Here is a 21,661-nt window from a genome sequence, read left to right as displayed (position 1 = left end):
GCTGGTGTGTGGGAGGAAGAGAGCTGACAGGCCTGAAAGTGCTGACATCAGCAGAGAAGAAGGCACACACTCAAGTACACACACACACACACACACAAGGACATGCACTCAAATGCTCATGAAGTCAAATAGAAACACTTTCTGTTGCAGAGGTGTTGGTTAGATCAGGTGAGGTTAAACCGACCTATTAGATTTTAAAAAAAATAATCTAATTTTCATTTTTGGCAGTATCACTGGCCAAACTGGTACAAGTCATAAAAAAATAAACACAAATGAGTTTGCAGCATGCTTTGTCATCACAAAGGCTTAGGTTTGGCTTTAATAACCTCTTATTCTTGTAGCTTTGGCACTCATTTCTATGTGTTAGTGTGAAATATTGCATGACGGTGGAGAAACGCACACCTGCAAGTTACACACTGAGTTTTGCGGGATTATCTAAACCACTCTATTTTGAGGTTAAACTGCAAGGAATTAACTTGGTATCTGTAAACTGAGCTCAGTGTTTACAATCGGCAATTCATAATTTACCTTTGGGTCCCTTTCAGAATAAGTTCGACTGACCTCTGGGGTTGATACCCATCAGACTGACTGATTGCTTGTTTTTCTTGCTGAGCTAGATATCCTTTTATGAGTGTCACACACTCCCGTTTCTCAGAAATCAAATTTCAGCATCATGTTATTATTAGAGCAAGCAGAACTGCAAAAATAAAGACCGGGTTACAATAAACCACAATTATCCTCTAAATGTTTGTCATGGTACAGCATATGGTAGAAATCAGTGCCCTGCGGTCTGCTGTGTGTACTGTATCTGTTTTTAGCACCATTAGAGTGAAGAGCCCCATGAACACCAGCAGGGCCTCAACTCAGCACAAGATAATCTGGACCAGATGTGAATTCCCCTACAGCAACCAAGGCACCAATCACAACGCAAATACTCACATACAAACAAGGAACAGCAAGTCACAAGTTTCAAACAACTGAGGTCAAACTCGATTTGTGGACTAGTATTTTGTTACATGATCATGTGCAACACTGTTATCGCCGTGATCTGTCAAACGAGATCATAGCTCACCTTCAGCGGAGTGAATTGATAGGTTCAGAGGTTATTACAGTGCACACGGCAAGTGATAGAAACGCAGGCATGACCGGGTTACAGCCTGAGGCATCAGGCAGCCTGTGCTGTGGAAATATTCGGCCAAAGAAACGACACACCTCAGAGTTGCATGCACACACACACACACACATTGCAGCTAAAGTAGCTAGACATTTGCTGGCAAAGGTCTGTTTTGGATTGTTGTTGCAAGATCAGTGAAAAGTGAACTCTTGAATAGGCAAAGAAAAGTTTAATACATTTATTACAGCTAAGGAGATACAGTGAGACAGTTTGGCAGGACTTGCGCAAATGTTTGTGTTACATAAGTTGAAGGTCTTGACTTAAGTTCTCTTACAACTCTTATTAACATAGGCAGCACTACAACTGTACTAACAAGTTCACAGTCACAGGCCTCATATTGCTACAATCCTTTTTGTCTTGTGACACAGAGAAGTGAAGAAAAACCTACTCTGTGTCCACAATCCGACATGATGTTTATAATAATGATGGTCATAATAATAATAATTTCTACTTGGTAGGAATTATGGCATTTAAAATAGTGCCAGTACATTGCGTGAGAGTTCATAGCTATTGCTAGTTTCCTGCCTTGTTCCAAGCTAGGCTATAATGTACAAAAATCCCTGTTTGTTTACCAACTCCTGTTACACAATCAGGAGTTCAGCAGCCAAAATTGGCACAAGGGTACACCTTTGTGCACCGTGAAGGTTCTTATCTATAGCAGATATTATGAAATCATCATGTTACCTAGCAACCACCCACAAACGGGCTAAAAATAAACAATTTGTAGCATCTACGCATCAACAACACTTTATAAAAGCATAATAACATCTTGATTTCGTGACAGCTAACAAAACTGGAATTATCCATGTTGTGTTGTGACGTCGTCGTGTTGCCGAGCAACCACCAAACAACACAGACCAAACAGTACTGTACCATGGGCATGTGCTATTAAATGGCATTTTCAACTTACAGTTGCGTAAAATCATACTATAGAATACTATAGATATCAATTTCTAATAAACACTGATTAAATGGGGAAAAACACGGAACTATAAGAAATACACAAAAGAAAATTCATTTATTAGAAAAAAACAAACACATGATAAAAGGATTTTCTCAGATTTTTCTTCTTTTTAAAAAAAACACATCTGGTGACACTAGTAATGTATTATTTTGGTAGTACAGAGTGGTGCTCTGTGAAAAGAAAAAACAGAAGTCACGAGGAAAACATTTGTAGAGCAGAAATAATAAATGACAATATTAGAAATTATTTTTAGTTACTAAGAAAAATCCACAGTGTCAAGAGTGGGGGAATCTTCTCTGTACTTCAGTTCTTCTTTGTATTTTTTTTGCTGAGAAAAATCAGGGCGCGCAGTTCTTTCATAAATCTTTCACAGACCCTCAGAGTAATTCATAAGCCACTCTGTGTCCTCAGTTTACCTAAAAACATTTTGTTCTGTACAGAGCTCAGACAAGTCCTCAGTGAAAATACCGCTATGCACACAGGGAAGAGGGGTGTTAAAGGAGGCGGCAAACCTCAGTCGACCCCTCACCTAAGCGGTGCACGTTAAAACGTCATGTATGTCTCCTCGCCCTCCCTTCCTACTACTGTCCCTCCTCTTTTCTTTCCACTGACCTGACCTGTTCTTCTTTTCTTGGTTTTCTTTCAACTATTAAAATAATTTTCCCCCCATTTTTTGGGGCTGCCACAGAGTTGCACCTATGAGCCTGCATGTTAGTATGTAAGGCAGAATAAACTCACTACTGATAAACAGAATCAAGTTAAACTAAAGAAATTGGTAAATAATACTGCTGTGTGGTTTGTTCCGTTTCATTCACTGAGAAACTTAATGAAAGACATCAACGTCAACTCCTTCACCTGCTGTTGCTTGTGCTGAAAATGAACGATAAATAAATCACACTGTCTTCCTACATTGTCCTTGAAATGTGTCTTGAGTGGCGAGGTGTAGATGCCAGGCTCATACCCCAATGGATTCCTTGTCACCTGCACCATATTTTCCCACAGGAATGGCAACATTCCCCTTCCTGATCATTTTATACGATTTGGTCCTTCCCTCCCCCACCACCTCTTGTCCCTCTGCACTTCAGCTCTGCTCGTATCACACAGAGATGTAATTAATCATGTGGGCACCCTGCTACTCTTAATACTGAGGCTGTCCTCTTTTCCTTCACACTTTATCTAGCTCTGTCTCCTCGAGTCTCTCTCAATGACTTTCTATCTCTCCCTCACACACACACAGACTCATTAATCACCTGTTCACACAGGAATACTCTGTAATGCATGCTAGTGGGATCATTTGGTGGTTAGCCTTTCTTGTCTTTTTTACTATTCTCTCTTTGTACTCGGGTATACCTTGCGCCATCACACGTCAATGTGTTTTCCTCTAATGGCTCTTCTGTCATCAGCGCTCACTCACCACGATTATCATCGCTGGCAGGCTCGCCCTCTGGTCTTTCGCTATTTTTAGATGTCTGTTGATGAAATCGTTCAAGTTCTTAAAAAGGGCAGGCCGAGAGTCACCACAGCATCATCCCAAAGCCAGGGTAGAACGGCCAGAGAAAAACCCAAACAACTCCACAAAGCAAATGTATTTTGAATCTAACAGCAGCTTATCGTCAAATATATTAAAAGCTTTTTTTTTCTTTTCTTTTTTTTAACTCTGGTTCTCTTTACAAAACACTGGCAGATGTCTGGTCCTTGCTTCATTAAGTGCCTGGTACATTTTTATGTTTAGACTGAAGGAGCTTAAAAGAGCTCAAGTTGGCATTAATATAACAGGGATTTAACAGCTAGGCTCGATTAATATTGGAATAGAAAGTTATCTGTATGGGTTGACTGATCCATGTGCAAGTTCACTTGCATGCGCAGCTTTTAGCAGTAGCACAGCTTGAATTCTTACGAAACAAAACAGCACGGATACGAGAGATTTGTTCCTGATTTTGGATGCACACAGCTTTGCACTCAGACTCTCTCTTGCAAGCCTGTTTCTCCTTCTGTGTCTGAAGAAGTCATCTTTGTCTTAGTTGTGTGTGTGTGTGTGTGTGTGTGTGTGTGTGTGTGTGTGTGTGTGTGTGTGTGTGTGGTGTGTATTTGCATGCGCGTGTGTGTGCGTATATGTTCTTGGCAGGCGCACTTGCTCTGTAGCTTTAGGACGCCGTGTCCTGGAACTCGGGTTGATAAAACCCAGCAGGGATGTCCTGTGTTGTCCCAGAGCAAAGACTACACACGCTGTTCTGAGCTATAATGAACAACATGTTGGTTAATGTACAGCTACATATGTCTCGCAAACTCATGTTTCTTTGTGTGCTGATCTCAGAAATAAGATTTTTTTATTGCTTCTTCCGGGATGTATCCCTGACCCCACCAGTTGCTCTGTGTTTGTGTGTACGCGCTCGTTTGTGTGCCCCAGTACTGATAAAAACACACTGACCCAGTGAAGCCTAGGCAAGGTAACATGACTAACCATTACGTTTGCATGATCTACACTGATTGGTCGTTTGAAGTGGGATGGGTGAGCCAACTCCCCCCGACTCAGGCAAAGTGATTGGAGGAAATGTCAGAGTAAACAAGGAGCTCTTTGAGCATGGGGCCTTACACATTATTCAGTTAAAAAAAGACAGAAAAGAGAGCGAAGGAGACGAATCGGAAGCGGTGAGAAAGAGAGAGAGGTTAATATTACATTAGTAAGGCATTTGTGATGTCAGTAACTTCTTATCTATCTTTAATCGGGTCACAATTGTGGAAAACAGCATTTGTGCATTTTTGTTGCTCCCGTTTACATTGTGATATGTGAATCAGGTTTTAAAGTTGTTTTAAAGATGTAAGTTTTTTTGTCAAAATTAAATTTTTTACCATAAATGACACTTAAGTTTTGTTTGTGTGTGCCTTAGTTAACCGAATTAACAAACTGTACAAAGGAACTAGAAGCACATTGAGGATCCTACCAGTAAGCACCAGATCCCTCTTGAGCACACACACACATAAAGGAAACTTAAACACACACACAAACTCGGAGAGACACCCAGCCTCTGGCCAGGAAACGCACATATGATTGAAGAGAATGGAATGTTCTGTCTGAGGTCCAGAGCTCAGGGCAGCTGGAACCTGGGCCGAGTGTATGTGTGTGTGTTTATGTGAGCGTGTGTGTGTTTGTGAAGGGTCACAGTATAAATAATCGTCCCCTCTCGGGGAGTGTTAGCACAGACCAGCAGGGCAGTTTATTTATAATCCGCCATCTACGTGTCAAAGACCTGCGTGTCGTCTTCACCTCTGTCTGACGTTACCTGGCTACGCTTTCAGTGCTCTCTGCCACATCTTACACACTCAGATTAGCTGTTCATGCGAGAATGTGTGTTTTATATATATGTTTGCACAAATGACTTTTTTTTTTTTTTTACACATGACTCTCCTCAATTCGTCCAAGTTGTTACATAACATCACATGACCCAGAACCAGAAGGATGGATAGTAGTGAGTTCTACATTACATTATCTTGCACTCCTCAAAAGCCAAATTCCATCCATCCATCCATCCATCCATTTTTTGCCCTTTTTCTGGCTTTCCCCGTGCACCTCTTCCAGTTCTTCCAAGGGAACACTGTCCAGCCAAGTTATGCAGTCTCACCACGTGTCCTGGATCTGCCCTACAGTCTACTCATGCTCAAAACTCCTACCATTCAGAAGGAGTCTTGCTAGAATGCCCTCAAGATGCTGCTTGTATCTGAGATTTCTTTTGGGGGTTTTTTTTGGTTGCGATACAAAGCTAATGGCTGTAGTTGAGAGTAGGAATGCAGATCAACTTCTGATGCCACAACAGTCTGTCCGTCCTCCCCCTCCACTCTCCTGTCACTAATGAACCGTAGCCTCAAACCTGGAGGTACTAATTCTCATTCCCACCACAGTCACCTGCAAATCACCCCGGTGCGAGCTGGCGATCACTGCTTGATGAACCCAAAAGAACCACATCATCTGCAAAAAAGCAGAGATGTGATCCCAAGGCCACCAAAGTGGAAAGCCTCCACTGCTTGGCTAGGCTTAGAAAGTTTTTCCATAAAAGTTGTGAACAGGATAGGTGTCAAAGGATAGCCCTGGTGGAGTCCAGCAGCCATGAGGTTCGACTCAGACTTGCTGCAAAGCACTTTTGAGTAAGTGACTTCTTAAAGTCTGCACTGGCATCCACTTTTACTGCAAATTTTGCACAACAAAGTAAAGTGCCAGTAAATGCACCACTCTGCAAATACAGCTTGCTAACAAGCTGCAATTTTAAATAATAGAAACCCAGTAAATTCATGCAGTAAGAATGAATAGGATCGTTATAGAAAGGTTAGTGTAAATCATAAGCATAGCAGAAATGTAAGAGAACAGAGGAATCATAAAAACTATGACGTTCAGAGTTATCATATCTAAGACCTCTTTGTCCCTTGCGTTTGCCTCAGAAACATTTTATGGTCATATCTGTTGTACATTTGCCAGCAAGCTGTCTACCACCTGTTTGCACAAATGTAATCTTATTTGCACTCTGTAAAGACGCCAAACTTCAGGGGAAGCCAAGACGTATTATAAGCTTGTCCATATATCACTCCTTGATCTTAAATAGTAGCTAAATTTGTGATAGTTGTACACTTGACCCTGCAGCAGTCTCTGTTGACACTGGTGTCAGATCAGTGCTGGTTTACATAATGGCTGATAAAGTTGTATTTGTCTAGGGCTCTCGAAAACATGCACAGTGTACCAGTTGATGGTTAAGTACACCATAGGTGTGAGGCTCAGGTCACGCAGTTTGTCCAATCAGGGAGGTGGAAGCAGGACAAAAGGGGTGGAGTTGTAAGATGTATGGGGTGAAAAGTGCAACCTCAAAGCACCTTTGACTCAGTGCTCTCTAATGACTCCATGACATTATAACCTCATGACACAACTCTTTCCTGCACACATGAAAAGCTGCGCCCTCCTTGCCCCCTCACACCTTTTTCACCTTCACATGAACACTCTCTTGTGTCCACACTTCTCTCAAACGAACACAGAGTACAAGGCAAAGTGAAACTGACCCAGTTCATACATTGGAGTTTAAATATGTACTGTAGCTGGGTGATGAAATACACTTGCAACACCACGTAGACCCTCCCTTTTCTGTACTGCCTGGCTACATAAAGCACATTCACTCCACCAATCACCACTGCTACTGCAAGAACCAATTACAAAGCGCTCCCAGGATCGTTTGAACCAATCAGAGAAATCTGCTTTTAAATGACTTTTCGGTCGTTTCTTTCTTTGCATTTTAAACACGACATTTTGCCTATACATCAGTCTAAATTTCCCGAGTGCACTTACAATCCCCTTGTTTGTTTAAAAACTTCATTGTGCCTATAACACACCTGCACCTCCGGCAAATCAGTTTTGCATAAATGCAAAAATACTCTATGCATTCACTGACACACCTTCAAAAATTTGAGGATTGAGCGAAAGCAGGGAGGGAGATTCCTAGCGTGGTTGCTGACAGTGATTAATTGTTCCCACATGTTGCTGACAGACAAAAAGGCCTATGTGTTCCTAAGTTTTAGCTGCAGCTGGTGCACACACACACACACACACACACACACACACACACACACACACACACACACACACACACACACACACACACACACACACACCCGGCTGGGGCCTGTCTCACCAAGCAAATTCAACTTTATCTGGCTACTCTGAGTTAGTTGGCTTTTAAACCTGGATAACCGGTCTGCCAAACAGTTGATAGCTGAACCTGCATTATCTAGGTGAGCAGAGGTGAGTCAGAGAAAACATCATTAGAAAGAGCACTTTATTTTAAATATCAAATCAGATGTTGGTGCAATCTGTGTCTGTTATCAGTTTCATTGGCAAAAATTAAATGATTAAAGCTTCTCGAGCCACACTTATGCCTGTCTAAATATAAAGCTATGGCTAACTTGGAGGTTTGTTTAGCTCAGGAGTGTTTAAATTGCTAGGATGGCTCTTTGTGAGGCTAACAAAATCTGCAAGCACAACTGAATCACAATTATAATTCAAGTTTTTGTCGTCGCTGCCAACGTTCCACTCTTTGTGCCGTGTAAAGATAATCATACTCTGGCTGTCACGTCCTATTTAACCAACAGGTATGAGAGTAATACGGATGCTAAAGTAACTCTCAACAATGCTAAACTGTCAAACTACATCTTTGAAGAAGTATTTTTTTTCTTTTCAAGAAATGAAAAGCAAGGTTGAGTTAAAAAAAAAATCAATTTGTCTGCCTTTGTAACAGGGCCCTCCTGTTAAACTTCAAGTCTCAGAAATTAAAGCTCACCTGAGAGAGAAATAAGAGGAGGTCTGAAGAAAGAAAGAATTTAAAAAGAAAAAAGTCCCAAAAGTTACCTGGATAGTATCAGCAGTTTCATTTTTGTTGCTGTTTGTAGGTGTGTATGTGCGTTATTTAGCTGCCGTGGCTGCATAGTAGGAGCTATGATTCAGAGCTGCTGTCTCAGCGAGCTGTTTTTATCAATGGGCTTCGGGAATACCCCAAAGGAGCTACAGCAGTATGTATACAGTACTCAGCTCACACTGTGAGTTTACCATGTTCACACATAAATTCTTAACGTGCAAATTTGCAGCAAATGAAACAACTTTAATAGTTTGGGGGTGGTAACCATCAGGCACATTTAAAAATAAATCAATAAAAGGAAGTCGCCTCAAAGTAAGAGAATAGTTCCAAGAAAGAGCTGTAATGATATTATCACGTTTTTGAAATCTACTCTCAGGCTACATTAAGTCTTTTGACATAGATTCAACAAGGTGCTGGAAACATTCCTCAGAGATTTTGGTCCATATTTACATGATAGCGTCACACAGTCATTTCAGATATGTAGGCTGCACATCCATGATGTCAATCCCATGTCACACCTGACAGGAACAAGACATTTTTTGCATTTTCTCTTTTTCAGGCCATTTTCTGTAAACCCTAGACATGATTGTGTGGGAAAATCCCAGCATATGATTGGCTAATTCGATATTTGCACTAACAATCAGTTGAACTGATGTACTTAAAGAAGTGGCCAGTGAGTGCATGTCAGTAATGACGGGAAATTTAAGCTTAAGATGGGCAGGAGGAGGTGGGTTTTAAATTTAAGCTCCAGGACTTTGGATTGGGCTCACCATATGTGTCTTAAGAGTTTTTCTTATGTTTTATATTGAGTTTAATGAACTCATGGAAATTTCAACGATATGCTGGGTGTGTCATTAAATGCAGTAGAAGAATCACAGGAGACAGAAATGAGATGTTGTGGTTTGCACGACAGGCTAAATGTCTGCAAGAAATGCAAAGTAAAAAATGTTTTAAACGGTTAAAAGGTCAGGCCACCAAAATCATAAAACAACATACTTTCCATGTACTAAACCGCAGGCAGTGCTGCATCTATGCACAGTTCGGATTGTGGTGCTCAAGGCAAATTAAAAAAAAAAAAACACGGAAAACTGTGTCTAGGAAATCCTTGAAATCTCCAGAATAAAAGTGGTGATCAGTGCAGTTTGTGAGGAAGAGTATGTGGGAGGGCTTGCTTCTACTAGTTTATCACACATTGTACTGACAGCATGCACATTATTCATTCTTTCATCTTGTAATCATCATGTTCTTATCCTCCCTTTCACATGGATCCAAATTTTCTCGTCCATGCTGTGGTTGCAGATGCCCTGCTTGCTTTTATCACTTGCCCGTCACACAAAGTTATGAAATATCACACTTGACATTTGAAGGAAACGAGCAATGGCACAAAAAAAGAGATGCATTAAACAAGTGGCTTTCGAGGGAGAAGGACTGATGAAGTATCGGGCGCTGGCAGGTGAATGTTTACACCAGCTGGATAAAGAAACTCTGTTTTTTAAGAAATTCTCCTATTATTCATCCCGCCAAAGTTTTTATTTTTCCTTTACAAAGCCGATCCCCTGCCATTATTTATAACTTCTTGGCAGATGGAAACATTTATGTACGTGTGTGTTCTGTAATAAAGCAGCAATACGTCATGCCTCGAGAGATGCCCGCAGAGGATAAACACTGGTCTCTCTAGTATTTATTCCCCTCTTACCTCACTGCAGAATACACGGTGCACAATTGAGAAATATGTTTGCACCATCATTCATGATTCTATGCAATGCATAGCAAGGGTCGGAAGAAGCATATGCTCCAACAGAAACAAGTTTTTGCATAACAGTTGCAAACCATTTAAGAGCGTTTTCATATAACTATCACAACCGCACCCATAGTACACGCTCAAATATGCATACACTCACACAGGGTCATGGGTTCAGTTTGGCCCCAGAGATCTTTCTCTGCCAACGCAGCATTCAGAAATGTAACTTAAACCCATTCTCTCTCCTCTCTGACTGAACTGCCTTTGACCAGAATAACAGTCCTGACCAAATTGCCTGTAAACTGTTGCCTGGTAAAGACGGTGCTGCTTCGTGGAAAACAATATTGTGATTCCCACAAAAACAAGAAGATGTTGGTTCTCGCTGATTTGAACCCAGAAGTCTGTTCCGTCTTTATGAGTAAAAATATACATAAGAGGTAAAAGGAGAGGGGAAAATTGCGTGCATGTTGTGGATGGCGGTTGGGTTGTTTATATGGGAGGATATAGCATAGCCCCAGAGTCCCACAGGGCCCATAAGAGCTATGTGTTTGTGAAACAACAGAAACTGCGGAAGAAGGAGGGGATGTGGAAAAAGAAGGAGACTGAGGCAAAATAATTAATTCAGCAAAGCCTGCAATAAATTGAGAAGACGGGGAAAGTGTAATTAATGCTAGAGGCAAGGTTATAAACATATAAGTTAGTGATCCAGAACAGAATTATTTTTCATTAAAATGCATGTTTTTTTTAAGACTCCTAATGGTGTTACTGTGAGTTGAAATTTGAGACTATGGCTGTGTGTACACATTGTTATCCTGTCATAAAAAGATCCATGAAATGATGTCCTGTTATGTAACCAGATGGCGGTGTGTGTGTTGTGTGGGAGCATGTGTGCGATGGCCGGAAAGGGGGGGTGGATGTCCAGATGGATAAGAACATGTTTGTAATTTAGGGATCAAGTTTGAGTTTCAAGTCTTAAATTACTGCTTTTACACAATGCAATCCTCAGTTTAAGCTGCATTATTTAATTATTGAAAAGAGTACTGAAGTGAACAGACTTCTCTAAAGTAAAAAAGGCATGTGAATCTTTGCTATTGTGCAAATGGAAACTCATAATGACACACATGAATAAAACTTGCAAGACCTCTTGTTTAAATAGTATCCCAGTTTTATCAAGCTGTGTTATCTGTTACTGGCCTTTGACTCTTATCTTGTGGTTTAACTATAACCCAAGCCATTGCATCCAAAAGAAGCCAATCTGACTCTCTCAGTCTTTTGTGTTCTGAAACTACTAGAAATATCAGATAGTCACCTCAGTATCACCTGTTCTTAGTTTGGCTAACATAATCATTCTGACACTTCTACACTTCTAACATGAAGTTTAATAAGTACACCACTTTTACCATGCACAATTTTCAAGGTTATGGACAGATAACAGGCTGAAGTTACACATGAACTCCAGGAGGATCAGATCTACACAAGCAGTGAAGTTGCCTTTTGTCCTATGTGGCACATGACAACATTACGGTGATGGGAGATGCATGAAAAAAGATGTGCAGAAGGACCCATGATGGCATGGGTCCTTCTGCATATTACTGGCTCTATTTATAAAAAAGGATGGGTTGTACACGACACAGACTTTGTACTGTTAAGCTGGTAGGGTAAAGAGTGTTTAATGTTAGATGCAACTGAGTTTGACATTTGCGTTTCTGGGTAATGTCTAGAAAACCTCTGGGCTGCAGTGCACGTGTGAAAGTAGCTCGACAATGATTGCTAGTGTGGTGAAAGTCTCTGCACAAAAAACTCCTGGGTCACCTGTATGGAGAAAAAACAAACAAACAAACAAACAAACAAACAAACAGAGGAGACAGCAAACAACAAAGAGCAACATAATAATAGAGAAAACAAAGCACCATCACAATAAACTAGCTAGTCATAGATATCAGTATTTACTAAGTAATAAACGATATTGTGCAGCACGCAAGATAGACAGCGCACAGTGTGCTTTGAGGCAGCAGCCAAGAAAGCTTTAGTCCGCGTCTGTGAATACCCATGTGTGCATACCTGTGTGGATCAGCATGCTTGCATTCCAAAGGTTTCTCCATGTAATGATCTGCTAGGGAGTGTGGGGGGGCCACAGCCCCATCCTCCAGGGTGTGAAGCGGGTATGGAGGAGATCAAAACTCCAGACATCCAGAGGCCCCCAGAACACAAGAGACCATGGAAGACCAACAGAGGGGCAGCCGCGCCACTGTTCCAGTAAGAGCTGAGGAGAGTCCCAGATGAGGGCTCACTCAGCAGCCGCGGAGCAGAAGCCAGGGGGGGTTGCAGTGACGCGCCCGTGAGCTCCGCCGGCCCCCAGCTGCGCCTGAGTGACCGAGCCCTAGGCCGAGAGGCCGGGGGCACCCCACCTCCAAAGGGGCCCGAGCGAGCCCCAGGCCCCAGGCCCCGACAAGCGGCCGCCAAGGAGTGAGCCGGTGTGTACCCGGACGCCCACCCCCAGACACAAAGAACCACCAACACACCGACACCTGAGGGAGTCCGCCACCGGCAGGGGAAGTGGTGGTGGGTGGAGATAGGCCTCCAAACCTTGGAGGGCCTGAGGTGTCCCCAGAGAGGTGGCGTCTGATACCCAACCTGACATATAGACACAGACATACAGGCACACACAGACACAAACATCCATTCCCACCCTCATGCTCTCATATGCACTCACTCCACACTCAACCAACGTGGAGACAGACATAAAGAGACGCTGTACACACAATCACACTCCCCAAGCGTACTCTACAAACCGGGTCTAGGTACCCTTGCCCCTGGAGGGGGGAATTGCACCCAGACCCAGGTGGTGTTACCCTTTTCCCTGCGGTGGGGAGAGGCAGACCACCCCGACTCCGCAGCAGCAGGGAGGCCCCACACCCCAGACCGCAGTCGGACGGCCAACTCCTCCTACTAGCCCCCCCGCTCCAGCAGGCCGCAGAGAATGGGGGTGGGAGAAGACTCCAAACCTCCCTCCACCCGCTCATTGTAGTGTTGATGCATATGTGTTCTAAGGTGCATTTAAAACCCAGGAGGGCATGGAGCTACCTGCCAAGGAGCAGCAGGTAAGCGCATAGTCCCTCCTGCTAGCCCTCAATGACTAAGTGTATTTAAAATTGAGAGGTGGGCAACGACGTCAGGGGTGAGGTATACACCCTGATGGTGATTTGGACTCCGTGATTGTGCCCACCCCCAAGATCCTATATGTATGTGTAATGAGAGTGTGAATAATGTGAATGTCTAAGTTGTGGGATAAAATTGAGGCAGAGGCAGCCAGAAGGGGACAGGGGGGGGGGTAGCCTCCTCTGCACCCTGGTGACATACCCCCACTCCAAGGCCCTGCATGTGTGGGTGGTTGTGGAGGAGCGGGAAGAGGGAGGCAGCTGGAGATGGGGAGGGAAGGAAGGGAGGGGCAGGTAACCCCTCCCTGGGGCCAGCTCCCCCGCTGACCCCAGTAGGCACTCCCACCCTCCGCGACCCGCCAGGGAAGGGGGGCCCAGGCCCATCAGACCGGGGCCCAGTGCAGTAGCGCCCCCCGGCTCCACAGAGCCCTGGACAGTCCACCCAACCCCACCACAGAGAAAACTGCACCCACCCCACCAACCACACATCTTCCAGACTACATAAGACGGTAAACGCCCAGGCTGAGATCTTCCTCCACCTCTCCTGTATCTCCCCCTCCTGCAGAGAGTTCCTGAGAGAAGAAAGCTCCTGCCAGATGTGACCATCCCCCCCACCAGTTGAAGAGCCCCCCAGGCGGCTCGATGCACCGGCGGCACCCTGCTCCAGGGCCGGGCCCCCATGCACCCACCCGCCCACAACCCCGGCAACACACCAACCAGGACCCGAGCCCCCGAGGCCCGGCCCGGGCCCCCGCCCAGAGACGGAGCACCCCCAGAACCTCACGCCCATCCCGGACCCACCCAGGGGCAGCCAGGTTGCCAGGTCAGTAACCCACGTCCGTCAGCACAGACCCTCCCCTAGCCCCGCTGCACGCAGCCGCGAGGAAACAGTCACCTGAGAGCCAACAGAGCCCTCAACCGGACGTGACCGCTACCCCGGGTTGAGCCCCCCAAGGAAGATGCCTCCGGGGAACCCCCCGACGCCCTAAGCCTGTCCCTACCCCCTCACCAATCACAACAGTGAAGGCGGGACCAAACCAGGAGTTTTTTTTTTTTTTTTTTTTTTGTCTCTCTTCCCCCCCCTTCTCACCGTCTCTTCTCCCCTTGGGTTTTCTTTCTTTCTCTCCCCCTCTCTCTCTCATTCATTCCCCCTGTCCTATTTATTAAAAAAAAAAAAAAAAAAAAAAATGACAAAGGATGAACTGAAGCTCTGCCATCACGTAATGTCGCATACTGCTGTTTCTGATGTCATTTAAAAAAAAAAAAAAAAAAAAAAAAAAAAAAAAAAAGAAAGTCTCTGCACAATGTGAAGCACGAACAAATGTACGCCTGCTAACTATTAATGCTAACATAGTCAGCACCAAGACAACAAGCATTTCAACAGGGTTGTTATGTAGTCATTTGGGCCTTTAATGCGCGCGTACGTCTCTGTGTCGTGAATGAAACTCTTGATCACTGGCAGGGACTGTCATGTGAAAAAGTTGCCCCACAGTGGGCCTTTTGGCCTCTCACAAGAAAAGAGCTCAGAGCTGATCAATACACACCAGCCAAGACAAACAGTCACACGCAAACACACATGATCTGACATATAGAGGCTCTTTGTATGTGTCATTCATTATTGAGGAGGCTTGATTTTTAGAACACTGTCTCTCTCTTTTCTCTTTTATGCCCACAACACAAAAGCTACAGCGGGAACAATGCAGACATCAGTGCTAAGTGGTGCACAATGTTAATGTGAGCCTGTCTATATTTAGTGGATCAACAATTGAAACAATAGGCTTTTGCTGTTTGTACGTCTAGTCACTGAGAAGAACTGTTTACGTGACTGCAGAATGAGCGTTCGTGGGTGGTTTATGGATCAGTGTTGTTGAACTTAATGAGAGGTTTTCATTGAATATTGCACTGGCAAAAAGAAGAATGGATACAAATCCATACTGGTGACAGGCATAGTTTGAGTAATTGTCGCAAAAAGTATTTTCCACACAGCACTCAGCTGAGTCTTCTTCTCTGTTTTGTGTTACAGAATTCCATCCGACACAACTTATCCCTCCACAGTCGTTTCATCCGCGTCCAAAATGAGGGAACAGGAAAGAGTTCTTGGTGGATGATCAATCCAGAAGGAGGAAAGGGTGGTAAGGCTCCACGGCGCCGGGCAGTCTCCATGGACAACAGCAACAAGTACACCAAGTCCGCCCGCGGCCGTGCTGCCAAGAAGAAGGCAGCCCTGCAGGCTGCAGCTGCTGCAGCTGGTGAAGGTGGTGCGGACAGTCCTTCAGGTCTCTCTAAGTGGCCTGGAAGCCCGACCTCACGCAGCAGCGAGGAGCTGGATGCTTGGACAGACTTCCGCTCTCGCACAAACTCCAATGCCAGCACAGTGAGTGGCCGCCTCTCACCTATTCTGGCCAACCCCGAGCTAGACGAGGTGCCTGATGACGAGCCGCCTCTCTCGCCTATGCTCTACTCCAGTCCTGGCAGAACACTGTCTCCTGGGAACGCCAAGACGAATGGGAAGGCTGTGCCGACTGAGCTGCCCCGTTTGGCAGACCTGGCGGGTACAATGAATCTGAATGATGGACTCACAGATGACATAATGGATGAGTTCCTGGAGAACATCAGCATGGTGCCAACCACTTCCAGCCAGACTGCACCAAATGGTTCCTCAGGTTTCAGTTTTGGGTCCAAACCCAATGGGATAGCCTCACCTTCCTCCACTTCCTCTCCATCATCCAATTCTTCTTCTAATGGAAGTGCTAGCTACAGTAACTCCATCTTCGGCCCCCACACGGCGGGCTCCTCTCTGCGTTCGTCCCCCATGCAGACCATCCAGGAGAACAAGCAAACGTCCTTCTCCAGCATCAGCACGACCCGCTTTGGCACCCAGACACTGCAAGACTTGCTCAACTCTGACAGTCACAACCATAGTGATGTAATGATGACCCAGTCAGATCCATTGATGTCACAGGCCAGTGCAGCTGCCCTCGTTTCCCAGAACTCCCGCCGTGGCCTCATGCTCCGCAATGATCCTGTCATGACTTTTGGGACAACTGGAGGACTTCAAAGCAACCAACAAGAGATGCTGCGAAGTAACAACCACAATCACAGCTCTCTGAGGTCTATAAATGGAGGCTTGAACCTAGTGAATGAGGCTAACACTCTGGCTAATGCCAAACAGCAGCTCCTGCTCTCACCCCTGGGAGGAAATGGGTCTTCCTCCATGCAGATTGACACCTCAATCTTCCTGAGTGGGACAGTTAGCAGCAATGGAGGGAACTATCAGGATCGTTTCCCCACAGATCTGGACCTGGACATATTCAATGGCAGCCTGGAATGCGACATGGACTCCATCATCAGGAACGATCTTATGGATGCAGATGGCCTGGATTTTAACTTTGACTCTCTTGCCAACATGAATGGAGTCAGCAACTTCACAAACACCAAGCAGACCTCTCAGAGCTGGGTACCCGGCTGAGAGGGTGGGAGCAGAGCAGGTATGTAAATTGAAGTGTTGTTTGTTTTGAAGTATCTAATGGGGAATTTGATGTATGAGCTAATTAGTTTGTTTGTTTTTTTCCTGAAAAAAACTCTGTAAAATTTGGTCTAGTACACGTCATGCTCACAGTAGGGTTGTAGAGTTATTTGTGTCATGAATAGAGACAGCCTTAGACAAAAGCACTAAGATGATGTGATAATAACAGGAGTCAAGAAAGGACTTCACAGAACAAAATTACTGGGGTTTTTTCTTTATTGAACCACTTCGACCTTAATTGTTCTTCCTAAATCACATTGACACAATAAAAAAACTTCTTCAGCAGTTTTTTTCCTTACATGTTACATGTTTTTAATAAGGATGTGGACTGCATATACATTTTGGGGAAATAATTATTTGACCCCCTGCTGAATTTGTAAGTTTGCTCACTTATAAAGAAATAAGCAGTGTCTATTTTAAAGGTTGTTTCAATTGATTGACAGAGAAAGAATATCACCCATAAAAGTTATAAATTGATCTACTTGTCATGAGTGAAATAAGTATTTGGTCTGTAAAAGATGAAAATAGCTGCCATGATGTTGTGACATTGAAGATATTGTTTCGCAGCTTTGAATTGGGAATTTTGGCCATTATCATCAATTTTTTTAAAATCCTGTAGTCGTGAGTGAGGGTTGAATATGATCAAGAACCCAGTAAAGCTGCATAATCAAACAGTAGCAACTTGTCTACCACAAGGAAGACTTGCCCAGATACATTCCCTTCATTTGTTTCAATTTATTGTTACCATTTATGAAATGAACATCATGCTTAATTAAATATGACTGAGACCATAAATTCACCAGCAAAACGTTTACTGAGGTCTTAATTAGAGTGAGAAGAAGTAATTTTCCCATAAACTTCAATTGAGGATTCTCCAGTGATGTCATGATGTCATGTGCACACTGCTGAAGAAATGTCAGTCAACCACTGGTTTCTTGGGTTTCTAGGAAGTATGTGATGAGGACTTGATCAGGAATAATTCATATATTCAATAATTCATATTCAAATGCATGTATTATGAAACATATGCAGAAGTGGTAGCTTTAAGCACCTAACTTGCAGCTGCAAATAACCAGCAGTGAACAGAAATTTGTTGTTAATATGAGCCAGTGACATTTGCCAATCTACTTATTCAAAAATGTGACTTAAAACCTTGAGAAGGGAAAAGATTTTCATTCTTACGAACACAAAAAGATAATCATATCTTTTTCATTCCAGGTCTGACCTGTGTGGTGCAAGAGAAGATCAGACACACAACATCCTTTTTGCCAAACCTGCCATCAGCACAATGTAAAATAACCAACCCTGTGTTTACAGAAGAAGACTTCCTCTTGAGAGCTTTACCTTCGCTCCCACACTGGTGAACCATGAACGATCCTGCAGACTCGAGAGATGCTGCGCATGAGCCCTCAAAGCTTCTTGTGAAACGACAACAGCAAAAGCGAAAGCTACATCTAACAATCACAAGAAACTCACAAATCTTAGAATTATGCAATTTTCCTTTGACGCCCAGTCTGCTGATATCAAAGAGACACTGCTTATCAAAAAGGGGTCTTCAGGTGGAAATTGAGGACTAAATGGCAAGCAAAGAATCGAAGGAGAGCATGGTGCAGTTTTTCCCACTGAAGTGTAAAGAGAAAAAAAAAACAAGACATGTTGTGGTGTAAATCAGATCCAGTGGTTTCCTGAGACGTGTAATACTGAAAAAGAAATTCCCACTGTTCTAAGTAATTTTAAATGTCATATGTTGTTGTTGTTGTTGTTTTTTGAGTTCCTGTTTTATCATATTTGTTTCTTAATCAAAAATGTCTGTAGAGAAAGAGTCATTGTACTGGTGAAATGAAAAGGTGGAAATGGGAGTGTCGTACTCACTGAGTGGCCACTTATTCAGTCCATGTGTAGACAAACTGAAACGTTGCCCCAGATTGCGAAATCTCCAAAACCCCAGAAGTTTAAATTCCTCAATTTAACACAATGCACTTGCTGTTTTCTATATTATATGATGCATGACTTTGAAATAACAGCAGCATACTGAGGGTTATATTATGATTAGATGATTGCTACAGCTTTTGTTTTATCCTTGTATATATCAAAAGACTAGAGGAAGAAAACTTCTGGTACAGAATAGTGCAGGGCAGGTAAAAATTCAAGAGGGAAAAGATCTTGTATGTCTTCTCATTGCTTTCCTAACTTCTGGTGAGTTCTGTTGAGGTCATTTATCACAGCATTCGATGTAGCCAAAACAAAAACCTGTGTCCTAGGGTTGTGAACATTTCCACACCACAACAGGTGCTATATAAACAGTGTTGAATCCTGTCCTGCGAGGAAGCTGTGCATATTTTCTGTTCTTTTTTTTTTCCTGTTTTTACCCAAAACCCACAGAAGCCTAGAGCTGCGGCCACTTGTAGCATGATAAGTTTGAGCAAAGGGAGAAGGTTGTTGTCTTTTTTTTTTCTTTTATAGGCTCATTCCTCTAGAAGCCATTTGTTTCTTGATTAAAACAATAAGCTATCTCTGTATATTGCCAAATTACTTGAAATAAACAGTAGGATATGCTGGCAGCCAAATGACAGCACACACATTTATGCACACACTTAAAATACACACACACACACACACACACACGGGGGAAAAAAAAAAAAAGCAAAAAATAGCAGGGATCCATGTTAAGCTCTGCTGGTTTCTTGTCGTGAGATTGTGGGGCTTGTTATGCATATACAGAATCACTCAGGGGGTGAGGAAGGAAGGCTTTCCATTTAAGAAACGTCAAGCCACAGTCGAGTAGTATTTTAACGTATCTTGGGGGGGAAAACATATTTTCTTTGTGTTTCTGAACTTGTAACCTGTGAACTTTTGGCCACCAGGATGAAGAATTAGAAGGACGATAAATGTCAGGATTATTACTTCACACAGTCTGTTGTTTTTTGGTTTTGTTGTCATAGCTTTTTTCTCCTCTTGTTTGACTCTTGACACACACACACACACACACACACACACACAGATCCCCTCGTGGACACGCCTGGTGCTCCTGCAGGTGACTTCCTGTATCTCCTAAATACATGTTAACGTGTGTACGTGTTTATTGATGGAGTTTTATTTCAACTGAATTAATCTCACGAGGGTTTGTAGCTCCTCGCGGTGCATACAGAACAGCCGACTGTATGCATGTATGTATTTATGCATTATGAACCGTGTGAAATGCATATTTACTCGCTGTATGTCCTTATATGCTCATGTAGTACTTGACCCTTGGGGTTTGTCATACCTCTGAATTTGAAGAAATAGCAAATACATCATGCGCCGGGTAGGGAGGGAAAACTGTTACCAGCAATTTTAATTGTTGAACCAGATTTTGGAAATGGTGGAAGGCACCATTGTTGTAGCATCTGGAGACCCCTTCTCCATTTGGGGGCAGTGACATGAAGTGTATTCCCTGTCATGTATATCAGTGTACAGATTCGTGTATATCTCTTTGAAGCTAAGGAAGGAAGGAGGAGTGGGTGTGCATGGTTGGCTAGAATGGTCTGTTGTACTAACTGAGGTTTAGCGCATGAGCTAGCTGGACCTTTCTCAACCTGAGAGGAACACTGTGTTTTTAGTGCTAAAACACTCTGTTCCTTTTTAAAAAATAAAAAAATAAAAAAGTAATAATCAGGGCTTAAAGAGGAGCACTTGCACCATCCTCCGATATTATTATTATTATTATTATTACAAACCCATTACACTGACGTAGTGAAAATGTCAGCAAGCTGGAATTACCAACACCTTGCTACATCTAAAATTTCCAGAACACTATCTGTCTTTTCTGTTGTCAGGGGGACTCCTGAGCCATCACCTGAACTGTTAAGCATTGAATTCATCTACACTGTCTGTACTTAAAATTACTTACTCCTGTGAAGACGACAGGCAAAGTGAAATCCGGGGAACGCAGTCATCTTTGAAAAGAGCTCTTATCAATTTGGGAAATATCAAATCTAAAAGGCGTTCCTAACATTATGTGCACTCGGCTCAGTGTAAAAATGCATCGACTCTTTGGGAGGGTAGTTTTCTCGTAGTCATAGCTGAGCAGGCCTTTCACAAAACCACTGCTTCATTCAGGCACAGATGACCTCCTCTCATGCTCGACACACACGCGCAGAACAAAATATGCTGGTTTAAAGCTGAGAAAAGCAAAAATAGACACATACCACTAGAAACCTTAATCACCTCTTGGACATTTTCTTTATATTATCTTCTTATGAGTCCTTCCATCCTTGTTAAGAAGCCCAGGCCAGCTCCCTTTCATACACACTCTGAACTTTTCCCTTTGAACTTTTGCTCTTTATTAATCTTGCTTATTCTCAACTTAATGTTAGTGGGTATTTTCCTGTGTATTACATTTTGAATTTTGAAGTTTGTATAAGAAATAGTGCGCATGTAAATAAAGCTTGGTGAGGCTCCACACACTCTCTGTGTCCTTGTCTTCACTTAATTTTCAGAAGAGAAGATTAGAAGTTCATATATTTCACAAGTGATGTGCAGAAGAAGATTTTCTATTGACAGTTCATATTGCCCAGTAGGAATTTTCAGCACAGGAAGGAAAGCGCTATAGCTCTTGCTTTGCTCGCCTTGCACACGCTGTATATTCACAAGTGTGTGTTTGTGTGCTGGAGCACGAGTGCATGAACAAATTTGACCGTGCACTCCCTCCAGAACATAAATCTCTTCCTCGT

The 21,661-nt window shown here is 43.2% G+C and overlaps 1 protein-coding gene across 1 annotated transcript in view; it reads left to right on the top strand.

Moving 5' to 3' along the window:
• The window catches only part of foxo3b (forkhead box O3b), a 45,065-nt gene extending 23,671 nt beyond the window's left edge, over nucleotides 1-21,394 (top strand). Inside the window, exons 3-4 of the mRNA XM_082506797.1 lie at nucleotides 15,447-16,911; nucleotides 18,168-21,394. Of these exons, the coding sequence (XP_082362923.1) occupies nucleotides 15,447-16,892 (1,446 nt within the window). The 3' untranslated portion in view covers nucleotides 16,893-16,911; nucleotides 18,168-21,394. The remainder of the gene's footprint in view (nucleotides 1-15,446; nucleotides 16,912-18,167) is intronic.
• Nucleotides 21,395-21,661: the final 267 nt, after the last annotated feature.

Source organism: Aulonocara stuartgranti (genome assembly GCF_965226115.1).
Source record: "Aulonocara stuartgranti genome assembly, chromosome: 15".
In the NCBI taxonomy this organism is placed as follows: domain Eukaryota; kingdom Metazoa; phylum Chordata; class Actinopteri; order Cichliformes; family Cichlidae; genus Aulonocara; species Aulonocara stuartgranti.
The sequence above is the reverse complement of the archived record's forward strand: the minus strand, read 5'-3'. Positions and strand labels throughout refer to the sequence as shown.